General features: G+C 49.5%; 1 protein-coding gene across 1 annotated transcript; it reads left to right on the top strand.

Annotated features, from left to right (window-relative positions):
• Positions 1–11,420: 11,420 nt before the first annotated feature.
• LOC309642910 (olfactory receptor 226-like) lies at positions 11,421–18,414 on the top strand (the record flags this gene model as incomplete). Its single annotated transcript, XM_082424970.1, is given in 6 exon segments — positions 11,421–11,745; positions 12,449–12,514; positions 12,925–13,187; positions 15,738–15,936; positions 15,939–16,409; positions 16,412–18,414. Coding segments are annotated over 6 exon segments (1,599 nt in total). The 3' UTR covers positions 16,687–18,414.
• Positions 18,415–18,844: the final 430 nt, after the last annotated feature.

Genomic DNA, 18,844 nt, shown 5'->3' on the forward strand with positions numbered 1-18,844 from the left:
AGACTTAAGACCTAACATGTCAATAATACATTAAATGTAAATGGTCTAAATTCACAAATTAAAAGACAGATATTGGCAGAGTGAATACAAAACAAAACAAACAAACCAAAAAACCAAACAAACCAACCAAAAAAAAAGACCCAAATATGTGTTGTTTACATGAAGCTCCCTTCAAACATGACATAGGTTGGTTGAAAATAAAAGGATAGAAAAAGATCTCCCATGTAAACATTAATCAAGAAAAGCAAGAATGGGTAAATTAATGTCAGAGAAACATTTCAGATAAAAGAAAATTACTAGGGAGAAAGGCGGACATTACATAATGATAAAAAGACCAACCTTCCAAGAAGATAGAACAATCGTAAATGTGTATGCACCAAACCATGGAGCTTCAAAGTATGTAAAACAAAAAGAGTTAGAGCTAAAAGGAGGAATAGACAAATCCACAATTCTAGTTGGAGACTTCAACACCCCATTCACAGCAATTGATAAAGCTACTACACAGAAAATCAACAATGATCTAGAACAACTGAACAACACCATCAACCAACAGGATCTAGTTGACATTTATAGAAAACTCCATACAATAAGAGTAGAATACACATTTGTTTCATGCACACATGGAACAGTCACCAAAACTGATGATAATGTAGGTCATAAAACAAACCTTGACAAATTTTAAAAGGACTGAGATCATGCAGAGCACATTTTCTGACCACAGTGGAATCAAACAAGAAATAAATACCAGAAATACAACTGAAAAATCTGCAAACATTTGGAAATTAAACACACTTCTAAGTAATCCATGGATCAAAGATGAAATCTCAAAAGAAATTTTAAAAACACAAAGAGGTGAATGAAAATGAAAATACAACATATCAAAATTTGTGGGATGCAGCTAATAATAAGTAACGCTAAGGGAAATTTATACTGCTAAATGCTTACATAACAGGAAAACTCTCTCATCAATAATCTCAATTCCAAACTCAAAAATCCAGAAAAAGAAAAGTTAAATAAAGCCAAAGTATGCACAAGAAAGAAAATTAGAAAGCTAAAAGCATAAATCAATGAAATTGAAAATAGGAAAACAATAGAGAAGATTAATGAAACAAAAAAACAGTTCTTTGAAAAAATTTAATAAAATTAATAAACCTCTAGAAAAATTGACAAAGATTTTAAAAGAGAAGACACAAATGGGTATCAGGAATTTTAAAAGGTGATATCACAACAGATCCTACAGCCATTAGAAGGATACTAGGGAACTACTAAGAACAATCTTAAGCTCATAAATTTGACAACTTAAAAGAGATGGACACAAACATTGTCCTGCAGAGGAATTTTGTCTAGCAAAAATGAAGTGAAAATAAAACCAAGTGTGTGTGGAGAAAAAAAATAAAAAAGAGTTGGACCAGTTCTTTGAAAATCACAAACTACTAAAACTCAGCCAGGATGAAATAGATAACCTGAATAGTCCCATAACTATTAAGGAAGTTAAGTTTTTGTAATCAAAATGCTCCTAAAGCCAAGGTTCTCCATGTTGGAATGGACATTTGCAGATTAGCAAGGGAGGAGGTTAGAATGAGTCATGTAGTGATGGACTAGAATTGGAGACATCAGTAAGATCTCATGTTTAGCTTAATATAGATACAGATGCTTACATATGGAAATATTTATAGACATGTCTATAGACATGTGTGCAGATACGTGTCAGCTGAGAGGGCTTAGGAGCAAAGACACTCCAGTAGCAAAGAGCACACCTAGGGTCCACATCTAGGTTTCTAATGCCATTATCCAATGAAAGGAACCATAGCTCCTTGGAGAAATGGCTGATTCTAAGACTGGGGTATAAAAAAATACAAGATGAGCTGGGAGCATCTTTTAGTGCCAAAAAGTAAAGAAATGATCAAAAACAAATGATAAAAAAAAAAAATTTGAAGAAAGTATGCCAGAGGTACACAGGGGAAAGCTGAAAGAGCTCCCAAAGGCCAAAGGTGGAACAATGTGAACAACAAAATAAATAAAACAACAATGGATTACAACTCAAAGTGTAAAATAAATATTCCTGAGCCATGCTGATATAAATATTGAATAAATCAATCAATAGTAAATAATAAATAAATCAAATGGGGCAGAAAAGGTAAATCTCCCATGCAGAAGAATTCCAAATATTTTGTGTGGATTATGCTTTCAAGCAGGGAGAGCATAATCTCCCTTAAGTGTGGGCCACACATAGTGTCTTCCTTCCAAAGAGTAAAACATAGAATAGAATCAGGGGGGAAAGAGTAACCTGACAGTGGAGAAACCTGACAAACACGACCACAGCCAGGTGTTCAAGGTCAATATTGACAGTGACATGTCATGTTGAGGATATATGCCCTTAATATGATGTGACAAGAAGGGCACTTTACCTCTGTCATGTCCCTCCCAAAAACCCTCCCAATAACCACAATCCAATGAGACAAAGATCAGACAAATTCCAATAAAGGGGCATCCTACCAAATACCTGAGCAGCACTCCTCACAACGGTCAAGGTCATCAAAAACAAGGAAAGTATAAGAAACTGTCACATCCAGGAGGAGCCTAAGGAGACAGGCCAACTAAATGTCATGTGGTGTCCTAGATGGGATCCTGGGAGAAAAAGGACATCAGGTAAAAACTAAGGAAATCTGAATAAACTATAGACTTTAGTTTATAATACTGTATCAATATTGTTCCATTAATTGTAGCAAATATACCACACTAATGTAAGATGTTAATAATGATAAAACTGGTGGTGGAATATATGATGACTCACTGTACTATCTTCTCCATTTTTGTGTAAATCTAAAACTGTTCTAAAAATAATAAAGTCTAATACTGCTGAAAAAGAAATGTCTAGGCCCAGATGGTTTCAAAGAGAATTTTACCAAAAATTTAAATAAGAATACACCAATTTCACACAATCTTTTCAAGAAAATAAAAGAAGATGGAACACTTCTCAACTCATTTTATAAGACCAGGATTACCCTGATACTAAATCCAGCCAAAGACAGAAAACTACAGATGAGTAAAAGAAAAAGAAAACTACAGACCAATATTTCTAATATATTTAAATGCAAAATCTTCAACAAAATTTTACCAAATATAATCCTGTATATAAAAAAACAATACACTACAACTGAGTGGAATTATCACAAGCATGCAAGGCTGATTCGATAGTTGAAAATCAATCACTGTAATCCACCCACAAAAGGCTAAGAAGACAAATTATATGATCATATCAATGATGCAGAAAAAACATTTGACAAAATTCACTCTCCACTCAGGATAAGTAAAAAACTCTCAGAAAACTAGGAGTAGAAGGGAACTTCCTCAATCTCATAAAGAGCACTTACAGAACACCTACAATTAACATCATACTTAATGGTGAAAGACTGGATGTTTTCCCTCTAGATTGGGAACTGTACGAGGATGTTCATCCTCACCACCCTTACTCAACATATTACTGGAAGGTCTAGCCATTGCAATAAGACAATAAAAAGAAATAAAAGCTTACTCATTGGAAAGGATGAAATTTTAAAATGTCTCTATTTACAAATGACACAATTGCCTATGTAGAAAATCCCAAGAGGTCTACAAAAAAAAAAAAACTAGAACTAATAAGTGAATTCAATAAGGTTACAGGATACAAGATCAAAACACAAGAATCAATTACATTTCTATATACTAACAATGAACAGGTGGAACCCAAAATAAAAATGCAAAATAACTTACAATTTCTCCAATGAAAGTGAAACACTTAGGCATAAATCTAACAAAACATGCACAGGATATGTCTGATGAAAATTACAAAATGTTGATGAAAGAAATCAAATACTCTCTCTCTAACTTGAAGAGACATGTCTTCATGGATTGGAAGACCCAACATAGCAAAGATGTCAATTCTCCCTAAACTGATGTGTGGGTTTAAGGTAATTCCTATCCATATCTCAGCAAGGTTTTTTTTGGTAGACATAGACAAACCTATTGTAAAATTTATATGGAATATACATTACTGTGTAAAAAATAGATAACTAATGAGAACCTACTGTATAGCACAGGGAACTCTACTCAGTGCTCTGTGGTGACCCAAATGGGAAGGAAATCTAAAAAAGAACGGATATAGGTATACGTATGACTGATTCACTTTGCCGTACAGCAAGAAGCTAACACAACATTGTAAAGCAACCATACTCCAATAAAAATTAATTTAAAAATTAAATAAATAAAATTTATATGGAAAATGAAAGATCCTAGAATAGCCTTATACTGGGGGGAAGGGGTAGTGAGAGGAATTACTGTTTCCAATGTTATGACTTACTGTATAGCTATAATAATCAAGACACAGATAAATGGAACGGGATGGAGAATCCAGAAACAGATTCACACAAATATGCCTAATTACTGTTCAACAAAATAACAAAGCTACTAAATGAAAGAGGGATAAACTTTTTAATAAATGGTGCTGAAAGAATTGGATATCGGGTGAGGGGGAATAAAATAAAGTAATAAACCTCATACCTTATACAAAAATGAACTCCAAAAGGATCATGGACTTAAATATAAAATGTGAAACTATAAAACCTCTAGAGAAAAATAGAATAAAATCTGTGGGACCTAAGAAGAAGCAAAGCATTCTTAGACTTGACACCACAAGCAAAATCCATAAAAAATGATAAATTGGACCTTGTAAAAATTAAAAATCTTTGCTTTGTGAAAGTATTATGAAAACTTACACACTGGGCGAAAATACTAACAAATCACATATTCAATATAGGACTTGTATTCAAGTAAAATACTAGTAAAATATATCTGTATTTATAGTATATATACACATATATAAATTGTGATTTTGCAATTTTTTCCTTATTGTATTCTCTGTAAGAAAACTGCCTTCCTGAGGTAAGTAAAAATATTTTCCCAGGTTTTCTCCCAGATACCTTATGGTCTCAGCCTGTACGTTTAGGTCTAGGACCATCTCTAACTCATTTTCGTGTGTGGTGTGAGGGAGATGCCAGGGTCTTGTTTCTCCCGAGTGGACATCTGCCTTCTCCGACTGCAATCAGCTGAGCGCACGTGTGCGGTTCATCTCCGGGCCCATCTGCTCTTTCGTCTACTCTCCTCTCCTTACAGCAACCCCACATGCCACTGCTCACTGCAGCTGTAGCGTGAGTACTGAAATTAAACATTATAAGTCCTGATGTTTCATTCTTTTCCAAGAGTTTTCTGTGGACATTCGAGGTCCTTTGCATATTCATACAAATCTTGGGCTAGGCATAAATAAGTCTTGAATTTTGTCACAGGGATTTCTGCATTTATTGTATTGATCACATTAAGTCTTCCCTTTTATTCTGATATGTTAAATTACTTTGGTGACTTTTGTATGTTAAACTGATCTTCCATTCCTGGGCCAAACTGAAACTGGTTGTGCTATATTATCTGTTTTATATGTTATATTGTCTGTTTTATATGTTGCTAAAGTCTAATTGTAAATATTATGTTCACAAAGTATATTGCTCTGTATTTCCTGATAGATTTTGAGGGCTATGCTGGCCTAATGGAAAGATTTGGGAAGTATTTCCTTTTCCTCTATTCCTTGTCTCCAATTTGTGGGTGACTGGCAATATTTTTCCTTAAGTGTTTGACAGAATTCACCAGTGAAGTCATCTTTGTCAAAAGGCTTGTTTTGTATTCCTCATCACTCAATTTGAAATATTTTCTAATTTCTTTTGTGATTTCTTCTTTGACCCATGGTTTCTGAGAAGTATGTTTCTTAATTTCCAAGTATTTGGGGGAGTTTCTAAATATATTTCTGTTATTTATTTCTAGTTTAATTCTGTGTGGTCTGGGAATATACTCTTATGATTTCAATCCTTTCTAATTTATTGACAGTTACTGTATTGCCTCATACAGTCTACAATGGTGACTATACCATGTGCTCTTGAAAAGAATATGTACTATGCAGGGGTTCAGTGTAAGGTTTATGAATTTTTATTAGGTCATTTTGGTTGGTAGCGTTGTTTACTTTTCCTATGAATAACTGAATCTTTTGTCTTCATTTTCTAGCAATGGTTGAGCATGGAACAGTAAGTCCTCCAACTATGATGTGGTTTTGTCTATTTCTGCTCTTAGTTATGTCCATTTTCACTTCACATATCTTGAAACTGTTAACAGCTGCATTCACCTGTAAGATTACCTTGTCGTTCTGGAGAGGTGGCCCTGTTGTCATTACAAGACGCTCCTCAATCTCAGTAATTCGCCTCATCTTGAAGTTTATTTTATCTGCCATTCATGTGGCCACACCAGCTTTCATATACTTACTATTTGCATGGTATACATTTTTCATCTTTTAATTTTTATCCTATTTGTGTCATTCTATGTAAAGTACATCTCTTGTAAATAGCATGAAACGTGGCCTTGTTTTTTTAGCCATTCCACCATTTAATTAGATTGTTTGGTCCATTTACATTAAATGCAATTATTGACATGGGAGAGTGTAAGTCTGCCATACCATTGTTTTCTATTTGTCCAGCTACTCTTTGTTCCTCTTCCCCTAACTTCTTTTGGGTTGTTTTTTAGTATTCCATTTTATTTCTATTGACTTTTTAGCTATATTTCTTATACAATAAGCATCCCAAACCCCGACGGCGTGTCTTGAATTAATATTGTAGTATTTCACATGATCCTTTTATTTCACATCCTGTCTGATACTAATTCCGTTAATGATTTTAATAGCAAATACTATATTTTTCAGTTGGAAGATTTTCATTTGTTTTTCTTCTTGTTTATCCATATCTTACTGAAACTCTCCTCTCCTTACACATTATATTCATCTTTTCTTATAAATTATTTAACATATATATATTGTCCCATCCAGTGTAACTTTCATCTCATACATTTGGTTTTCATCTCTAGAAGTTTGGTGTGGATCTTTTATATATCTTGCATGTCTCTGCTTAACTTTTTGGACTAGTAAGTGAGTTGCATGACATGAGATCAATGTACAAAAAATCAACTGTACTTCTATATACTAGCAACAAACAATTGCAAATTAAAACTTGAAAATACCAATTACAATATCACCAAGAATATGAACTACTTAGGAATATACCCAACAAAAGATATGAAAGATCTACACACTGAGAACTACAGATGACCGCTGAGGCAAATTAAAGGCCTAAATAAATCAAGAGATGTTCTGTGTCCCCGGACCAGAAGACTCAACATTGTTAATACGTCGATTCTCACCAAATTGATCTCTAGATTCAATGTAATCTCATCCAAAGCCTCCAGAAAACTTGTCTGTAGAAATTGACAAACTTATCCTATAACTCATGTGGAAATTCAAAGGACATAGAAGAGCCAAAACAACTTTGAAAAAGGGTAACAAATTTGGAGGACTAACACCACCTGATTTCAGATTTATTATAAAGCTACAGAAATCAAGAAAATGTATTGGTGTCAAGACAGACAAACAGACGAATGGAACTGAATAGGGAGACCAGAAATAGATCCACAAATATATGGGCAATGGATTTTTATCAAAGCAACTCAGTAGAAAAAAGTGAACTTTGATCCATGCCTCATACCATATGCAAAAATTAACTCAAAATGCATCATAGACCTAAATGTAAAATCTAAAATTATAAAACTTCTAGAAGAAAACATAGGAGAAAACCTTTGTGACCTGGGATTATGCAAGTATTTCTTAGATATGACCCCAAAATACAAAATATAAAAGAACCAATAGATAAATGGACTACATCAAAATTTAAAACTTTTCTTTGAAATAGAACAAAAAGACAAACTACAGACCAAGAGGAAATATTTGAAAAGTATACATCTAATAAAGGACTTATATTCAGAAGATATAATGTGCCCTCATACTCAAGGATAAGAAAATCACCCAATGATCTAATAGGCAAATTATTTGAACTTCACCAAAGAAGAAACATGGATTGCAAATAACTCTCTGGGGAATTTCAAATTAAAACAACAATGCAGCCCCTACATGCCTGTCAGAAGGACTGAAATTCAAGGACTGGCCGAGTGTCATCGGTGAGGATGCGGAGCAGCCGGCGCTCACGGTCTGCAACCCCCCGGGGAAAGCGTGGCATTTCACAGCGAGTTACACACACCCCACCACGCGATCCCGCCATCTCACTCCTAGGTAGTCACCCAGGAGGAATTAAAGCCTGTGCGTATGAAAAGTCTTGCACAGGAATGTTCATAGCTGCATTATTCACAACAGCCGAAAACTCAAGCAACAAAAATGGCTGTCAAGAGGCAAACGTGGCAAATCCATACAATAGAATAAAAGGGGTGAACTGCACGGCCCCAGGGACGTGATCCCATTTACATAAAACTGACTGACAGGGACAGAAAACAGGTCAGTATTGCCTGGAGAGGAGGGGGCAGGGGCGGAGAGGAGGAAGCTCTGGGCTGGTGGAAGTGCATGTTCTCTTGGTCGTGGTGCGGGTTTCCGGGGTGTGCACATACGTCAAAACCGACCAAACTGTACGCTTTATATGTGTGCTATTTAGTGTGTGCCAATTACACCTCAAGAATGCTGTGTTTAAAGAAGGAAAAGCCTCCCACAGAGAAAACCCCAGGCCCAGAACCAACAGAATCAGCAATGTGTGCAAAACATACTAATTATGTCCAAGCTGGCTTTTCTCCAGGAGCGCAAAGTTGGTTTAACGTTAGAAAATCACTGTAAACTCCCACATCGAAATACTAAGAGAGAAAAATCACACTGTCATCTTCAGAGATGCAAAAAAAGTATATAACGTTCAATATCCATTTGATAATAAATAAATAAGGTAAGACGTTGTAAACCAGAAGTAGGAGGCAATTTCCTTACTCTGATAAGAAGTGTCGCCAGAACACAGCTCGCAGCCAGCGTCCTACTTTCTGAGATCAAAAACAGGCGACCCTGACCGTTTCTGCCTGACTTTGCCCTGGAGGTCTTAGCCAGCGCAGTAAGTTAGGAAGAAAATCGTAAGTGTTGGAAACTGTCATTCTCACAGACAAGGCCACTGGGAATGTGAAAATCCAGAAGAATCTACAGATAGGTTAGCAGAACTCAGAAGAAAGTTTATCAGAAGGAAGTTTTTCAAGATAACTGGATAACTTGTCAATAAACAAGTCACTTGTTTTTCTATATGTGAGAATAAACAGAAAATGAATTCTTTTAAATAGATACACTTTATAAAAGCAACAAAAATATTAAATATCTAGGAATTACTCTAATGAAAGAGGTGGAGGCTTTATGAGAAATCTGAGTGACACTGAAGGAAAGTTTAAGGAAGGAAGGAAAGGCACCAAGTTCACAGAAGACTCAGTCTTGCAAAGAAGTAAAATTTTCCCGAATTAAACTATTGAAGGAGGGGGACTAGACGACAAAATGATTCTAAAATTTACATGGAAATCCAATGAGTGGGAAGAGTCATCCAAGTCAACTACAAGCAGCCCTCAGCAGCCCCTTTTGGATGAGCTGTCCATGGTGGTTGGGGGTCTCCTACAACGGCCAGCTGGGCAGCGTGGGGTGGAAGCAGAGAGCAGGGTCTAGGAGTAGATTCCCTCCTCCCCGCAGACACCACCAGGCAACTCCAGGGGCCAGTGGCAGGCCTCCGGGCCCAGCTGGCCCTGGTGGGGTGAGGAAGTGAGGGTGCTGGTTACCAAGGGGCAGAGGTGGGAATTTCCATGCTGATGCTGGAGGGAAAGGAGATGAAGACCCAGGAGCCGAGCTGGACGAGGGCCCTTGAGGTGTGGGGCTGGAGTGGAGAGCTCAGCACGCCCTGGGGGAGGCCAGCCCCGTGGCGTCGGCAGGAAGTACTGGATAAAGATAAGGTCTCTGGGGGAAGCAGGAAGTCCGGCCCCGCCTGTGGCTTGTTTTCCGAGAAGGGGTTGGGGGGTAGAGTTTAGGAAGCCTTCCGGGAAGGCAGCTCATGCTGCAGAGCCAGAGATGGGGGCTCTGCAGGGGGTGGGTGAGTGCCAACCCTGGAGGGGGGGCGCGGCGCTCACTGCGGTGGGACCAGGGGTGCTGTGGGAGTGACCCAAGAAACAGGCAGGCCAAGAGCGGAAGCTGTGGGCCATGGGAAGCTGGGGTGTCAGTGCGGAGGGGCTGACGAGGCGTGGGGTACAGGGCCCTGGGAAGTGGAGGTTGAACCAGCGGCCGTGAGCTGAGAGGGCTGTCCACGGATGCCTGGGCTCCCAAAAAGAAAATCTCCAACCGTGCACCAAAGTCGTCAACAAACAAGCGAGAAGTCCCAGCAGTTCTGCAGCCTGAGACAGCCCGTGCCGAACAGGCCTCTGGGAGAGACATCCAACCCATGAGTCTCGGTGGGTGCGCGGTGGTGCCAGGCCCCGGGAAGGTGCAGCGGTGGGGAGACCTGCCCTAGGAGAGCAAGCCCTGAGCGGACTGGTGGCGCAGGCGGGAAACCAGGGAGGCTCACATGGGGCCGGAGCCACACCCCCTGGAAGGTTCTAGTGGCCTCTCTGCCACAGGCAGAGCTGGGGGAGGCTGAGGCCACAGTGCTGCAGACAGAAGCCCGCAGGGTGGGCGGCCCTGCACCGGACCCCACAGCTGCGCCCCTGCGCCCAGGCCCAGCAGGAAGAGAGTGAGAGTGGACACACCGCCCACACCACCACCCCGTCTCAGCGTCCTCCCGTGGTCATCAGGGCTGGCCACGTTCTCAGTCACTTAAAATTACATCCTGAATAGATTAGCTCCAGCATCCTCAGAACACGGTGAAGCAGGCGAGGTTAAGGACATCACAGCAGCTAAAGAAGACCAGCCTCACCAGCCTCGCCGTGGCTCACTCCTCCTCCTCCTCCCCCCCACCCCCCGCCCGCTCCAGGCTCCTTTCCCATCCCACACCCTCGGCCGTGGGAGGCCCCAGGCCTTGGGCCTCTTCTCAGCCTCATAAGGAAATGTCATCGTGCCCAGACGGACCCCTGAAGGCTCACCTCCACCCCCAGCCCAGCTCTGGACTCCAGTCTCACACGTCCATGTCTCCACCTGACTGTCCTTTCATCTCCAAATAAGCAACTTACTTCTGACTTCCTCCGAACCCCTCAATCCCACTTCTCCCAGAGCCTGGGACCCCTGGCTCCTCCACACTTACGTCCAATCCATCAGCCAAGCCCACGGGCTCTGCCCCAGAATCCATCCTGTGATGGATGTGACTGACCCACCACAGTCACACGAGAGTGCACTCTACAACCTGCAACCGCAGCCCCAGACCAGACCCTCGGCACTTCGTTCCTTTAAAGCAAAGATGCATCTGGCCCCTCCTCTGGGCAGAGCCCTGCACTTGTCCCTGAGAAAGCTAAGCGCCACGGACACCAGCAGGCTCTGCGTACTGACCACTGAGGGGCGCCCACTTCTGAGCTCGGCCATGGCTCTGCCCCAGGCCCGTCCCCAGCACGTAGCCCACGCTGCCCCCACTCTGAGCCGCACCCCCCCCCAGCACCCTGAGGCCTTTGCAGTCGCCGTTCCCTCTGCCTGGCACTCCCTGCCCTGCTGTCTCCAGCGCCCCTGGGCCCTCAGGAGTCGGCACGAGCCACAGCCCTGCCCTGCACCCGGCACATGTCACCATCCGTGCGCCCCAGGAGGGCCTGCTCACCAGGCCGCCATCCACCTCCTCCAACACCCGAGCTCCACGCGGCAGGAACTGGTCTGTTCGCTGCTGCGTCTGAAGTTGAGAGCCCAGGCCGAGACCAGTAAGGACCCAGCAAACGCCGCTGAATGATGAATGAGTAAAGGACTTCTGTAAAATGACTTTGGGGCAGAGGGACACACAGCCAAGCTACCCCCACCCGGGCCCAGTGGGGCAGCCCCAGAGCTCTGAGCTCCACTGGGGCAGGGACCCGGGCTGGAGCGGCAGCAGGGCCCTCTCCCACCTTTAAGGGGCCGGTCAGCTGCCCCCTGCAGCCTGTGGGACCCCTTCTCTGATTCAGCACAGAGACTGATGGCGAGGTCTGCGCCCCACGTGCCAGGAAGCGGCCGAGGCCCCTTGCGGGCTCCTGGGTAGAGGGTCCTAGGGCCGTCACCCCTTCGTGCCTCACTAAAGGGTTTCTCCATCCACTTTGTGTGACCCTCACAGTGGACCGCCGGAGATCAGGGAGGTAGGTGACCATGCGGCCAGCCGGGAACCCCAGCCACTCTGAGAAGGCAGCACGGAGCCCACCCAGGGCAGCAGGGTCTGGGGCACAGCCCAGGCCGCTCCTGCGCCCCCAGCTCGGGCCCGGGGTGGGCAGTGGTTTCTACCCGAGCCCCCTCTGCTGCACTGAGCGGCCGCTGGATGGCGAGGGTGCCCACCTGCACCCACATCCTACCTCCGTCACACTGGCTCTGGTCCCACAAGGACAGCGGGGGAGGGCAGGTTGCCCTCTGGGCTCTGATTCCGGCCACTTTGGCTGACAGAGCCAATCACAGGACAGGAGGGCCCTTGGGCGGAGGCCTGGGCCTCCCGGCAGGAGCTGCGGCCGGGTGGGTGTCTTGTGCACTGGCCCCTGGGACGGGGGGTGGGAGGAGCCTGGCCCTGGCCTCCTCCGCCTGCCTCTCCCTCCTGTGGGCTCTTCTCATGTGAGAAGAAAGTGACTGAGGACCGAGGTCAGCCTCCCATTTAAGACTTGGCTGTCCTTTGGAAACACACTCGCGGCCTGGGAGGTGGGCGGTGTGGGCTCCCAGGCTGCCCGGCCCTCGGCCGCCCTCCCCACGCAGAGGAGACTGTGGTCCCTTGTGCTTTCCCCCAGGAGACCTGACTGCTGCTCCTGTGAGACAGGGGCTCGGAGGAGGCACCTGCTTCCCTCTGGGGCATCGACTGCCGTCTCCCCCCGACGGGCCTCTTTATTGTGAAGGGGTCTCTGCAGCCAGGCTCAACCCTTTTGCATCCTCAGAGCTCTGTCCTGGGAGGGATGCACGTGGAGGGTCGCAGGGAACACGACAGTCCTGGGATGGGGAGATCCGCGGGCCCGGCGTCCAGAGCTGGGTTCAGCTGTCAGCAGGACGCACGCTGCAGGAGCCCCTGGTCAGCCTCTGCCTGCCCTGGCCCAGCCGAACACGCCTGCAGAACCTGAGTCCCTCTGAGCGCTCAGGACCAGGTAAGGAGCCGCGTCTGCCAGGCCCCTGCCCCAGAGAACTGTCGGGCGCCCCATGCCAGGTGAGCAGAGCGTGGGCAGGGCTGGGACTTGAACCCAGCTCTGCCGCCTGAGACTGCGTCAGTCTTAGCACAGGTGGAGCTGAGGGTGTGTGTGCCTGTGTTCCCGTGTCCGAGCACGTGCCTGTGTGCGCCCATTCCCGCAACAATGGGCAGCGAGCCAGCCAGGGCTGTCGGTAGCCGGGTGTGTGTCTTGACTGGCGCCCGTGTGAAGGGCAGCGTGTCTGTGGTATGGGGTTTACCCTTGTGTCAGAGCCGTGTTTGTCCATGTGTTTCTGTGCAGGTGGCGTGTGTACGGGGACGTCTGAGTGTCTCTCTGGGGCACGGGCACCGCCGTCTCTGTGTCTTCGTCTGCCTGGGGGTGTGGTATCCACGTGAATGCCTGCTCTGCTCGGGGGCCTGTGAGCTGGGCACGGAGGGTGTAGGCACCTGTGAGTGAATCTAAGTCTGGGGGACGGTGTGTGGCTCTTGCGCTCGTGTCGGGTTTGGGGAGCACGTGTGTTGACTGGTACATCGTGGTGCAGGACGGGGACCTTGTGGTTTGTCCCCATGCATCTGTGTGATGAGAACTCAGGCCCGCCTCCCACCCCATCAGAGAAGTGGCCCTTCTGCTCCATCTTTCAGACTGAGAAACAGGGGCTGGGTGAGTACAGATCTTTGTTCCAAGTCCCACAGCCAGTCAGCGGCAGATCAGGTCAGACATGGTTGTCAGGAGCCATAGTGGGAGAGTGGAGAGAGAGGGGCCCGGGGTAGTTTTGTCCAGGCCCTGGCCACACCGGGGGCCGACACCACACCACCGAGGTCTGACCAGGCTACCTCTTCTGCCTGGAGTCACCGCCGCCCCTGTGACCACCAGGCACCTCAGGGTCTGTAGCAGGTGAGCTCAGCCAGGGTCCTGCCATGACCCCGCGGGACAGCTGAGAGACCAGAGGCACGGGGAGGGCAGCTGTCCTGTCCAAGGCTCAGGTGGCCGGGGGAGGGCAGGGTTTGAACCCGAACTGCCCGTCCCAGAGCCCACACCCTGGAGCTCGGGGCCCTGCTACCTCCTAAAGTCTTTGCAGGATGAAAACGGGGGGTTCCTGCCGCCTGGAGCAGACACGAAACAAGGGCAGAGATGCGAGGCCGGGGTTTCTGTTCTCCAGATACATCCTGCACACGTGATCCAGCCTGTTCTAGCAGGGGGCCAGGGCTGGCGGCGGCTTCTCCCCTGTTACAAGAAATTGTCTTCACAGGCTTGAAAGGACCACATCCTAAAGACAGAAGTCAGCACCCCCTCCCGCTCCTCGCTGGGCAGCTGGGTCTCGACTGGGTGTTACTTCAAGGTCAAGTGTGTGGACCCACTCAGGGCCCCGTTCTGAGTCCCGTACAGTGCAGACAAAAAGCTAAAACCCCAGCCACGCTACAAATGAGTGGACTGACTTTTTTTATTGACCGCGCCACGTGGCACGTGGGATCTTAGTTCCCCAACCAGGGATTGAACCCGCGACCCAGTGGAAGCATGGAGTCCTAACCACTGGACCACCAGGGAAGTCCCTGGACTGACTTTTAAATGGGTTTTGGAGACCTGGAAGCTCACTAGGATGTCTGAAGGGCCCGTTCTTGGGACGGAGGGACAGGCTGAAGTGGGGCAGTGGGTAGGGGGCCAACAGGAGGGAAGAGACCCAGCTGCCCAGCGAGGAGTGGGGTGGGGAGCTGACTTCTGTCTTTAGGATCTGGTCCTTTCAAGCCTGTGAAGACAATTTTGTAATAGGGGAGAAGCCGCCGCCAGCCCTGGCCCCTCGCAGCCCCTCGACTATCACTTGGGGTGGGTGCTGAGGTCCGCACAGGGAGGCCCCGCCTGCAGAACCTCCCTGCAGAGCCATGGCCGCAGGACGAGGCTCAGACAGAACTGGGCAGGAGCTGGCATGGGGCCGGGCAGCTGAGGGCTGGATCCTGAGGGCCGTGGAGGGGACTCAGCTTCTGCGGTCACAGTTTGCTCCTCCAGGGCTGCGAGGGGACCCAGGGTGGGGGGACTTGGATTCCTGGGTCCTGCTGACTCCTCGGGAGCCTGCTGAGTGCCGCGGGTAACCCTGGGGTACACTTAGCAGGGCTGCCATCGCGTGTACAGGGTGGTGGGGACCTGCCACTTACCTGGGAAGACAGCAGGAGCCTGGCTCCAGGCCTGGCTCCTCCCACTCTGCCCCGGCTCACGTGCCCACTGTCCCTGACCTCGGTGACCTGGGCCGTGGGCCCGCACCAGTCCCCATGAAGCCTGTTTGCGGGTTGCCAGGTCGGGCCTCTCAGGTGTCCTCCTGGTGCCCTGCTAGCCTTCCCCACGACACACAGCATTCGTCTACCATCTGCGACCAGGCTGGGCTGGCCGCCCCAGAGCAGACAGGGCCCACGTCTGCCCAGCTCCCACCCAGCACCCAGTGGGAAACTCGTGGTGCCATGGGCCAGGCCCTGGGCAGCACTGGGGGACGCAGACGAGGGTCAGGTCCCCTCCTCGTGGGGGGCTCGGCTGACACAACCTCGAGGGAGGCGCAGCGCCTAACCCGCCACCTCTGCCCCCAGGTCACGTCTGCAGGGGCCAACCACTCGGAGGTGACTGAGTTCATCCCGGTGGGTCTCCCGGGCTCCCTGGGCCTGCACGTGTGCCCGCTGGTGGTGCCCCTGCTGGCCTACCTGCTGCCCGTCACCAAGAGCCTGCTCGCCGTCGCCGTGATCCACGCCAGCCCCGCACTGCACAAGCCCGTGTACGGCTTCCTCAGCAACTATCCTTCCTGGAGGTGTGGTACATCTCCGTCACGGTGCCCAAGATGCCGCTCAGCCTGGCAGCGCCCAAGTTCCGCCGCATCTCCTTCGCGGGCTGCATGGTGCAGCTGTACTTCTTCCTGGCACTGGCCTGCTCAGGGTGCGCGCTTCTAGGCGTCATGGCCTACGACCACCACGTGGCCATCTGCAGCCCGCGGCGCTACCCAGCCATCGTGAGCCTCGGCCTCTGCAGCCTCCTGGCCGCTGGCCCCTGGCTCTCGGGCTTCACCACCTCCACGGGGAAGGTCTTCTTCATCTCGCGCCTGGGCTACTGCGGCCCCAACGTCATGAACCACTTCTTCTGGGACGTGTCCCCCCTGCTGAGCCTGGCGTGCTCCGACATGTCCCTGGCAGAGCTCGTAGACTTCCTCCTGGCACTGCTCATCCCGCTGGGGCCGCTGCCGCTCACCGTCTCCTCCTACACCGCCATCATCAGCGCACCCCGTCTGCCGCCGGCCGGCACGAGGCCTTCTCCACCTGTGCCTCGCACCTGGCCGTGGTGTTCGTCTTCTACTCGGCCTCCCTCTTCGTCTACGCCCGGCCTCGCGCCATCTACTCCTTCAACCTCCACAAGCTGGTGCCCGTGGTCTACACAGTGCTCACACCTCTGCTCAACCCCATCATCTGCTGCCTGCGGAACCAGGAGGTCAAGGAGGCCCTGCACACGGTGGTGCAGAGGGCGGCCCAGGCCCTGGGCACATCCTCTTAGGATGCGCTCCCCACCTGCCCCCAGGACCCACCACCTAACCCGCCCTCAGGACCCCTCTCATTTGTCCCCCTCACTCAGCATTTACGCAGCCAGCTCAGCAGCTGACGGGCCCTGTGCTGACCAATGACCCCCGACCAGGGCATTACGGAGGGCGAGAACCATGTCACGTGGGGCTTAGGTGTGAGGAGTGAGTGAGGGCAGCGCCGTCCAAGCCAGACAGGACTGTCCATTGCACCAGGAGCGGGTGCTGGGCGGCCGGAGAGTCTGTCTGGGAGGGAAGGTCTCTCCACCATCCACAGGGAAGGGGGAGGGGGAACAGAGCCCCAGCCCTGTGAGTGGAAGGCCAAGCCCACGCTTTGCCCCTTCGGCCACGACTGTGGGCAGAGCTCATGCGAGGGGCCTCTCGCTGGGAGACCTGGTGCTGACGGCCCCATCGCTGCATCAGCTCCAGGCTCCGCGCGTCCAGCCGCTCAGTGGCCATGGCAGCCACCACGATGGAACAGATGTCCCACGAGAGATGACTCATGTCAGAAATTATGGGCACGTCCCTCTTTCAAAATGGGTGTACTTCCAAATCAAACTTCTGTAAAGAGATCATTTTAAAGAGCAGAGTGAAAATACTGGGTCACTGATTTGTCATTTAATTAATAAAGCGAGTATTGCATGCCAGGCCCTTGCCGGCTGCTGCCAGGTGCTGCCGAGACCAGGTGGGTCAGGGAGCTCACACCTGGCGGACACACCTGGAGCAGCAGGTGCAGCTTGACCAGGGCCTGCCACGCAGCAGGGTCTCCAAGGCGCTGGGGCCACAGGGCCTGCCCAGAGCGAGCCGGCGGGGCATGGATGCCTGGAGGGATGAGGGTGGAGTCGGTGCCAGCGAGAGAGGAGGGCCCTACAGGACAACGGCAGTGCCAGTGACTGGAGGCAGCGGGGTGGGCAGACCCCCATCCCAGGCTGAGCTCAGGTCTGGAAATGTCCCACAGGCAGTGCAGTGCCTGGATCTGGGGCTCCAGAGAGAAAGCGCCAGAATAAAGCCCTCGGAATCACCAGTATACAGTGGGCAACCAAAGTCAGGACCGTGAGTGAGGGAAGGACGCAGAGTCCGAAGGGAAGAGGCCAGATGCCCTCGGAGAAAGTGCGAAGGACCTGGAGCAAGAGAGAACCAGGCAAAACGAGGCCTGGAGAGCTTCCGTTGGATTTGAGACAGTCAGACACCAGAGTGGGGGAGCAGAGTCTGGGGCCAAACTGGTTTGGGGGTGAGGGGAGGAAAGGGGTGCTGGGGGAGTGCGTGTGGGTAGGGAGGGTGGCCTCCTGGCGCTCCTTCTGATGAGAAAGGCGGCCACGCTGATGAGAAGGGAGGACAGAGTGGGCAGCAGAGACCCAGGTTCAGGGCAGGAATGGGCTGCAGGAAACAGGCTGGCCGGCCTCAGCTGGGAAGGAAGACACCTCCCAGGTGCTGGTCTCAGCCCTCACCACTCTAGTTGAGGCCACGAAGCTCTCGCAGTTCTGAGCCCCGGGACATGGTGGGGGTCTCCCTACCAGACTCTGCAGAGCTGTAAGGACTGGGCCTCCTGGGCCTCCTCTGTGTTGGCCCCTCCTCTCCAGGCCACACCCGGGGGCCCTGGACTCTGCCCAGGACCATTCTCACGCTAAACGCCCGTCCCAGCACCTCCCGGAGGACCCTGCTCTGGGCTCCAGACCCACAGCTGCCCCCCGACGGCCCTCACTCCGCCCCCCGCCGCCGCTGGTCCCCCTCCCCCACCAAACAGGGAGGACCTCCTCCTCCAGCCGGTGGGAGCCAACCCTCCACCCCTTGGCCCAGCCCCTGGCATCCTCCTCTGCTCCTTCCACACCACTGGGCCTGCAGGGCTGTGAGTCTGTCCCCTCTGCACCCCCCCATGGGGGACCCCTGCTGGGACCACCTTCGGTTCCCGCCCCTCCCCCACCCGTTCACCATCCTCATCAAACCATTATCCACAGGATAGATTCCCAAATCGTCCTCATGACCCTGTGATCCAGCCCTCCCAGCCTGGGTCCCCCGCGCCGCAGCCCATCTCTCCCTGTCTGCTCCCGTCGGGCCCCAGCCCCTCCCCAGGGGGCTGAGGGCAGGGCCCTCTGCCCCGACCCCTCTCACCAGATTGTGTCCAAGCAGGACTTGCAC

The sequence above is a fragment of the Balaenoptera physalus genome (assembly GCF_965194825.1).
Source record: "Balaenoptera physalus genome assembly, chromosome: 14".
NCBI classification, from domain to species: domain Eukaryota; kingdom Metazoa; phylum Chordata; class Mammalia; order Artiodactyla; family Balaenopteridae; genus Balaenoptera; species Balaenoptera physalus.